The 9,587-nt window shown below is 33.8% G+C and overlaps 1 protein-coding gene across 1 annotated transcript; it reads left to right on the forward strand.

Moving 5' to 3' along the window:
- The first annotated feature begins 118 nt into the window (after nt 1-118).
- On the forward strand, nt 119-7,907 carry LOC106477083 (protocadherin-7-like). Its single transcript, XM_013937683.2, has 7 exons — nt 119-327; nt 1,349-1,434; nt 3,046-3,130; nt 4,301-4,429; nt 5,368-5,679; nt 6,328-6,567; nt 7,632-7,907. The coding sequence occupies exons 1-7, from the start codon at nt 325-327 to the stop codon at nt 7,905-7,907; spliced, it is 1,131 nt and encodes a 376-aa protein (XP_013793137.2). The 5' UTR covers nt 119-324.
- Nucleotides 7,908-9,587: the final 1,680 nt, after the last annotated feature.

Here is a 9,587-nt window from a genome sequence, read left to right on the forward strand (position 1 = left end):
AGGTCATCTGTTGCTGGTGTACATGTTGTGACAGGTTATTAACTATACCACTCCTGTTTATAAACAGGTCATCTGTTGCTGGTGTACATGTTGTGACAGGTTATTAACTATACCACTCCTGTTTATTAACAGGTCATCTGTTACTGTAGTACATGTTGTGACAGGTTATTAACTATACCACTCCTGTTTATTAACAGATCATCTGTTGCTGTAATACACATCAACGTCACCGACACCAATAACATTACACCGGAGTTTCAAGGTGCCCCTTATGAAGCAGCAGTTGGAGAGTCTCTCCCAGCAGGAACCTTTGTTACCCGTGTTATGGTAAGACAACAGTGATAATATAGCCCTTAAATGATATTATAACCTATGGTGTTGTCTTGTATGTAACATGTAAATTATCCTTTAAATCAACTTAACAGTATAGTTAGGTTAGGGTTAGGTTAGAAAGTTCGTTTCTACTTTAGTGTGTGAGAGGGACTCTCTTACAAGTAGTCACAAATTTGAAAAACAAGTCACTAGAAGAATCTCTTTTTATAGAAAACTATGTCAGTACGAGTAAGTAAACAACGTTAGAACTTATATAGGAACAGTATTGAACCTTTACTTGTAAACACACAATAATAGACACTTACGTAAGCAAACAGTAATATAACCTTACTTGTAAACACACAATATTAGACACTTACGTAAGCAAACACTAATATAACTTTACTTGTAAACACACAATAATAGACACTTACGTAAGCAAACAGTAATATAACCTTACTTGTAAACACACAATATTAGACACTTACGTAAGCAAACACTAATATAACTTTACTTGTAAACACACAATAATAGACACTTACGTAAGCAAACAGTAATAGAACCTTACTCGTAAACAAAAAATGATAAAGACTTACTTGTAAACAAACAGTAATATAACCTTACTCGTAAACAAAAAATTATAAAGACTTACTTGTAAACAAACAGTAATATACTTACTTTTAAACAAACAATTATATAATATCATTCGGAAACGCATAATAATAAGACCTTTACTTGTAAAGAAACAACACACTAAAACATTACTGACATACGAACAGTACCGAACCCTTACTCGTACGATACTGAACACGAATTTGTGAACAACAATATTGAAAACAACGAAGAAAATAAGTTACAAAATTATAACTTACGTGTTAAAAACACACAAAATAGAGAAAAATTAAACTAAACACCTTGAAATAAAACAATAAAAAATTCAAGATAAATTTTTCTTAATCCAAAAAATAAAACAGAATTATTAGGGACAGTTTCTTACGTAATGATGCTCATAGGGTGATTTTTCTGTTGTTTACAGGCTAAAGACCCGGATGTTGACACAGTTCTGACATTTTCAATCATTAGGGGGAACGATGAACAAAAGTTCGTTATCGACTCCAGAAAGTAAGATATTACAAACTTTATAACCACACAATATTACATTAGAGTAGTGTGTATTTTTTCTTTAGCCGCGGCATAATGGCTCAATGAACAAAAGTTCGTTATCGACTCCAGAAAGTAAGATATTACAAACTTTATAACCATACAATATTACATTAGAGTAGTGTGTATTTTTTCTTTAGCCGCGGCATAATGGCTCAATGAACAAAAGTTCATTATCGACTCCAGAAAGTAAGATATTTTCAACATTACAAACTTTATAACCACACAATATTACATTAGAGTAGTGTGTATTTTTCTTTAGCCGCGGCATAATGGCTCATAGAAAGACTGTGTTTTTTTCCCCCAATTTCTTTAACTGATAGCTCTGTCATCTCCTGACCGACTTGAGATATAATCACAGGTTTGGATTCAGAAGGTCAAACCCTTTCGATTGGTGTATTTGACCACGGCCAAGGTCACATAGATCAATTTACTCTACTCTTACCTATAAGAATTTCAAGTGACGCAGCTATTGAGGATTCCCCCTTGTTTTTACACGACTTTTTTACATGAGAGTAGCAAGTATTTTTTTGTCATTAAACTATTCGAACCTCAAACAGTAATATTGTATTGTTGACTTCCAGTTTCAACTTTATATCTTGATAGTTTACTTCACAGGATAAACAAGTAATTATTTATATTGTTGACTTCCAGTTTCAACTTTATATCTTGATAGTTTACTTCACAGGATAAACAAGTAATTATTTATATTGTTGACTTCCAGTTTCAACTTTATATCTTGATAGTTTACTTCACAGGATAAACAAGTAATTATTTATATTGTTGACTTCCAGTTTCAGCTTTATACCCCAGTAGTTCACTTCACAGGATAAGCAAATTTCATTTTAAAAAATGTTAAGTTTTGTGATTTTCACACAATAATCGTCCTATACTCTTTCAAACTACACTATACCATAAAGTAGCAACAGAATCCTGAGTGAATAAAGCGTTGTTTCATTACACTATAAACAGAACATGATTAAAGCGATGTTTCCTTACACTATAAACAGAATATGATTAAAGCGATGTTTCCTTACACTATAAACAGAATATGATTAAAGCGATGTTTCCTTATACTGTAAACAGAACATGATTAAAGCGATATTTCCTTACAATCTAAACAGAACATGATTAAAGCGATGTTTCCTTACACTATAAACAGAACATGATTAAAGCGATGTTTCCTTACACTATAAACAGAATATGATTAAAGCGATGTTTCCTTATACTGTAAACAGAACATGATTAAAGCGATGTTTCCTTACACTATAAACAGAACATGATTAAAGCGATATTTCCTTACACTATAAACAGAACATGATTAAAGCGATGTTTCCTTATACTATAAACAGAACATGATTAAAGCGATGTTTCCTTACACTATAAACAGAACATGATTAAAGATATGTTTCCTTACAATATAAACAGAACATAATTAAAGCGATGTTTCCTTACAATATAAACAGAACATAATTAAAGCGATGTTTCCTTACAATATAAACAGAACATGAATTAAAGCGATGTTTCCTTACACTATAAACAGAACATGATTAAAGCGATGTTTCCTTACAGTGGACAAGTACTAACAGCTGACGTCCTAGATTACGAACAGCGACAGTCCTATGATCTTCTGGTTCAGGTTTCTGACGGCGTCAACGTAAGTCACTACAGCATGTTTTGATGTACTCCAGTTAAACCTGTAGGCCCCATTCCTAAAACCATTTTTTCTAAACCATATAACCAACAAGATGGTTGTGTAACCATGATTTTGTTGGTTAGTGTCCCTATTAAAAATGTAAAAACAACCGTCAATATTGAGTTTAAACCACTGAACCATATAACCAACAAGATGGTTGTGTAACCATGATTTTGTTGGTTAGTGTCCCTATTAATAATGTAAAAACAACCGTCAATATTGGGGTTTACATATAAAATGAGTAATTTCACTCAATTTTCTGATGAATTTTTGCACACTGATTGTTGTTCTGATAACTCTCCCATAAAAGTCCCGTATGTGGCAGTTAGTTTCAGAATTTTCGCATAAATCTACATAAAGACCAATATGCATGTAGCATTTTCTAGTTTTGAATTGATAGATTAGAAGGAAGGTCAACAACACCCACCGCCAACTCGTGGGGTAGTCTTATCTAACTGTAGGATGTAAGTTGAATATCACTCTTATTATTGCACCCACGGCTCCAAGGTGTGGGTTTTGTGGCAACTGGTGTCGAACCATCGGATTCACAGTCCGAGCACTAACCATTGTGTCACGCCAGGCCTGCAAACAACAGATTTTTGTTTGTCTTCCTAAATAATAAACATTTATCTTAAATAACGTAATATGTAAAACTAAAAATAAACAACTTCTTGTTAGTGGGAAAATATCAGAAATACATGATGTTTGTGTTGTTTAATATTTACACCATGTTTGTGTTGTTTAATATTTACACCATGTTTATATTGTTTAATATTTACATCATGTTTGTGTTGTTTAATATTTACATCATGTTTGTATTGTTTGATATTTACATCATGTTTGTGTTATTTAATATTTACACCATGTTTGTGTTGTTTGATATTTACAACAACTTATTGTCATTTAATATTTACATCATGTTTGTGTTGTTTGATATTTACACCATGTTTGTGTTGTTTGATATTTACATCATGTTTGTGTTATTTAATATTTACATCATGTTTGTGTTATTTAACATTTACATCATGTTTATGTTGTTTAATATTTACATCATGTTTGTGTTATTTAATGTTTACACCATGTTTGTGTTATTTAATGTTTACACCATGTTTGTGTTATTTAATATTCCAGACGGCTGCCACACCCTTGTCAGTAAAGGTGGTAGATATCAATGACAGACAGCCTGTTTTCACTCACAACTATTATAACTTTTCTGTTGTGGAGGAAATTCGACAAAATATAACAATTGGAAGTGTTCTGGTAAGTTCTATCAATTGTTCTCGTGTGATGAACCTAGAAACCCTGTTCTGGTAAGTTCTATCAATTGTTCTCGTGTGATGAAACCTAGAAACCCTGTTCTGGTAAGTTCTATCAATTGTTCTCGTGTGATGAATTAGAAACCCTGTTCTGGTAAGTTCTATCAATTGTTATCGTGTGATGAATTACAAACCCTGTTCTGGTAAGTTCTATCAATTGTTTTCGTGTGATGAATTAGAAACCCTGTTCTGGTAAGTTCTATCAATTGTTCTCGTGTGATGAATTAGAAACCTAGACATCACCTCGCGTTTTGTTTTTCCTAAAATAATATTCTACCATTTTATTATGTTGGAAATATTCTGCCCTGATGATTTCCAAGTACGATATTGTGTTATTTCTATAGGGCTGTTCATATACTTCAATAATATACACCATCTTCCATTTACATGATCATATACTTCAATAATATACATCGTCTTCCTTTACATGATCATATACTTCAATAATATACACGATCTTCCATTTACATGATCATATACTTCAATAATATACACGATCTTCCCTTTACATGTTCATATACTTCAATAATATACACGATCTTCCATTTACATGATCATATACTTCAATAATATACACGATCTTCCATTTACATGATCATATACTTCAATAATATACACCATCTTCCCTTTACATGTTCATATACATCAATAATATACACCATCTTCCCTTTACATGTTCATGTATGTACATCAATAATATACACCATCTTCCCTTTACATGTTCATGTATGTACATCAATAATATACACCATCTTCCCTTTACATGTTCATGTATGCACATCAATAATATACACGATCTTCCCTCTATATATGTTTATGTTTCAGTTCGTGTTTCTTATATCACAAGTTCAGTAGTTTGAAATCTGTCGTTTCGCCTGACAGGCTATTGACAGTGACTCAGGTAAAAACGCTGCAGTTCGGTACAGCATCCTCGGAAGTAGGGCTAGCAAAGTTTTCCGTATAGACCAAAGAGGAAATATCTTCACCCAACGGAGCCTTGACAGAGAAACAGAGACGAAACTAGAATTTCTAGTGGTTGCGTTTGACGGAGGTTTACCTCAGCTGAGCGGGACATCAACCGTGATGGTCTACGTAGAAGACATTAATGACAACCCCCCGACTTTCGAAAGCGACAACTACGTTGTCAACGTTCCCGAAGAAAGAGAACCGCCTTACAAAGTGTTCGAGATCATAGTAAGTAGAAACTTACAGAGAGAGGGTGGGCGGAAGCAACCGTAAGTAATATATTAAGGTAAAAATATACCTTTATTTAACAGTGAAGAAAACATAACCTTGATATAAACATACCTTTACTTAACTTTACTGATAAAAACATTCTTATATTTAAAACCGATAAAATATACCTTTGTGTACTCATAATTTAAAGAATTAACTGGCCTCCTGCAAGTTGAAACTATAAAACATCCATTCTAAAGAGTACTGTAAGCTTAGCATTGATCTTATCGCTACTGTGACTTAAAATAAACATACCAGTTGTTCAAATGGCTTAATACAAGTTTGGTGGTATTAGGGTTAACATTTGTAATAGTGGCATTATATTAAACACCAGTAGAGTGGTGGTATTATATTAAACACCAGAAGAGTGGTGGTATTGTAGTAAATACTAGCAGTGTGGTGTTATTATAGTAAACACCAGCTGTGTGGTGTTATTATAGTAAACACCAGCTGTGTGGTGTTATTATAGTAAACACCAGCTGTGTGGTGTTATTATGATAAAAACCAGTATTATGCTGATATTATGTTAAGCACCGGTATTAGTGAAGAACTAACAGCACACAAGAACATTTTACAATTAGATTCAATGGTTTTTTTTTATCACAGGCTGAAGACAAGGATTCTGGAGAAAATGCAGAAATGAAATACAACATCATCGGCGGGAACGAAAATAACGCATTTGAGATCGACGAAGACAGCGGTATCGTGTACACAGCCGATAAACTAAACTATGAAGACCAGTCTGAACACAAGTTGGAAATCGTCGCAAGAAACACTAAACCATTCCAAGGACCAACTGCTGTAAACCTTGCGAACCCTGTAGTCCAGCTCATAGTGAGAGTACAGGTAAGAATATTTTACAAACTGTAACGGTATTTAAAGATCCTGATGTGGGTTCATCACTGTCATCATTAGTACTATCATTACCTCCAGACTTTTTATTTAAAGATCCTGGTGTGGGTTCATCACTGTCATCATTACCTCCAGACTTTTTATTTAATTAGTACCATCATTAGCACCATCATTACCTCCAGGCTTTTTATTTAAAGATCCTGGTATGAGTTCATCATTGTCATCATTAGTACCATCATTACCTCCAGACTTTTTATTTAATAATCCTGGTATGGGTTCATCATTGTCATCATTACCTCCAGACTTTTTATTTAAAGATCCTGGTATGGGTTCATCACTGTCATCATTAGTACCATCATTACCTCCAGGCTTTTTATTTAAAGATCCTGGTATGGGTTCATCACTGTCATCATTAGTACCATCATTACCTCCAGGCTTTTTATTTAAAGATCCTGGTATGAGTTCATCACTGTCATCATTAGTACCATCATTACCTCTAGGCTTTTTATTTAAAGATCCTGTTATGGGTTCATCATTGTCATCATTAGTACCATCATTACCTCCAGACTTTTTATTTAAAGATCCTGGTATGGATTCCTCATTGTCATCATTAGTACCATCATTACCTCCAGACTTTTTATTTAAAGATCCTGGTATGGATTCCTCATTGTCATCATTAGTACCATCATTACCTCCAGACTTTTTATTTAAAGATCATTATGTAATTTATCATCATAGCTTTGAGAATATCTTTTTCTTCTGGTTGTACAATCATTCTATACACTGGCTGTGCAGAAGTAAGACTATATTATAAGGATCAAGTAGTCACATTATCACATCTATTGTAAAATGTAGTTTTTAAATTAAGACCAACAAAAGTCATTAACAGACAAAACAATGTTTACTATGTCACAGAATTTTGTAAAAAAATAATTAAAATATTTTATTTTGTAAACAGCAGTGGAATGGATGTTCCTCTGATTTATGCACTGACCTAATTACTCAAACATCATAATATATTTAAACTAGCCACTAAAACGTTTTAATTCTTTCTCCAGGATATCAACGATGGGGCAGTGGTTTTCAGTCAACCTTCTTATCAGTACGGAATTTTGGAGAACACCCCCAGAGCAGAATCCATTGGATTTGTGAACGCCACCAATTTTGGACGATCCCCTCAAGACCAGGACATCACCTATTGGATTGGAGAAGGGAATGACAACGATCTCTTCTGGGTTAATCCAAACACAGGGATGGTAATTCTCATGGACACATTGGATGCCGACCCACCTGCCAATCAACGACTGTTTAATCTGAAAGTATGTGTTTCATAATGTTGTATTCTTATTGTATAAGACTGATCTTTGTGATCAGATCGTGATCCTACAAAAATATGATACAGCAAGTGTTGTTATACTGTAACAGTTGTAAGGAACGTAATAACTTTCTGTTTCTTAGAAATTCTAACTGTGGAATATTTCATGTGATACATTCATAACAACAATATTTGGTATAACAGGAGTATTTTAATCTTTGTATGAAAGGTCATACACCCTTCGCTAGAAAGTGATATGTTGGAGACACTTTTCTCAAGAGAGTTCAGCATTTGTTACCTTATGGTAAAGATGGAGTAATAGAAAAATATTCCAAGACGCTGCTACCCCAAGGTGATCCATATTCTTTTGTTTTCCAATGCCATTAAATATAAGATATCCCAGACTTGGAAAATCTAAATCCCCAATCTTATAGTAAAGATGGAGTAACAGAAAAATTTTCCAAGACGCTGGTACCCCAAGGTGATCCATATTCTTTTGTTTTCCAATGCCACTAAATATAAGATATCCCAGACTTGGAAAATCTAAATCCCCAATCTTAACACATCTGTGTTACAGACCTTTCCCAAAAGCGGTAACATCACAACACCAAACAATGTTAAAATGTAGTTTTGATACATTCCGTTCCACGACTTAATATTTCCTGTGATTATTGGGTGACTTGTTGATTCGCATACTCAAAATCATTTCAATATTTAATATAACGTACACAACCCACTGTACTGGTATAATCTAAAACCCAATACCGATTTGTGGGATTGAGATATCTATAAACATATAACCACAGGAACAGAAAGAAATAAACGCTACTTTATTATGTTCCTCTTGTCTTCAAACATATAACCACAGGAAGATAAATAGATAAACTGTTGCGTCAGCGAGGTCACGTGACTAGTATCACGCCACCTGTTTTCTAGAAATATCCTGTTCCTTCAAGAATGCCCTAGCACTTACTAGATATGGGGGTAGTCTGGTATATATAAGATGGTCACAATGTGACGGAACAGTGTAGTGAGTAATTGAAATGCAGTCAGAGAATATTGTTGAAGTTGAGCATGTTCGTTGTTATAGCACGACTGTTGAAATTAAGTGTATCGTAAAGTTGTATTCGGAAAGAATAAACCAGTTTTATTTAAGAAAGGACTTGTGTCGCTAAAGTTTCGTCAGAACGAAGTTACGGAAAATTAACTAACGAACGGAGGCGTAACAAAACGTTACTTTATTATGTCTTCAGATTTTATTTTTTGTTCTATTGTTTTCTAGTCAATGAAATTTGTTTCAATATTTCGCGCAAAGCCACTAAAGGGTTTTTACACATAGCCCTATGTAGTTTTGAAGTGACAAACTAAAGAGAAGACAGCCAGTCAACCCTTGGGCTATTCTTGTCTCACAGATTATGGGATTTGACAAACACTATGATAACGTACTCTTAGTTTCAAAGTTTGGAACGCGTTTCTGTGGCCACGGATTGTGAATACGAACCGTTGGGTTTAGTTGGAACATGTTAAGCTCTATTCCAAGCTCGGCTTCTTTGTAAAATAAATCGTTATTAATACGTACGTCTGACTGCGTGTTGCTATTATTATCGTAGAGTGAGTTTTACTAACATCTTCATTTCTTCGTATTTATGAAAAAGTTTAAAACAATTATAAGGCACTCTAACACTCAGTTAATAACAAC

The sequence above is a fragment of the Limulus polyphemus genome, unplaced genomic scaffold (genome assembly GCF_000517525.1).
Source record: "Limulus polyphemus unplaced genomic scaffold, Limulus_polyphemus-2.1.2 Scaffold12750, whole genome shotgun sequence".
NCBI classification, from domain to species: Eukaryota; Metazoa; Arthropoda; class Merostomata; order Xiphosura; family Limulidae; genus Limulus; species Limulus polyphemus.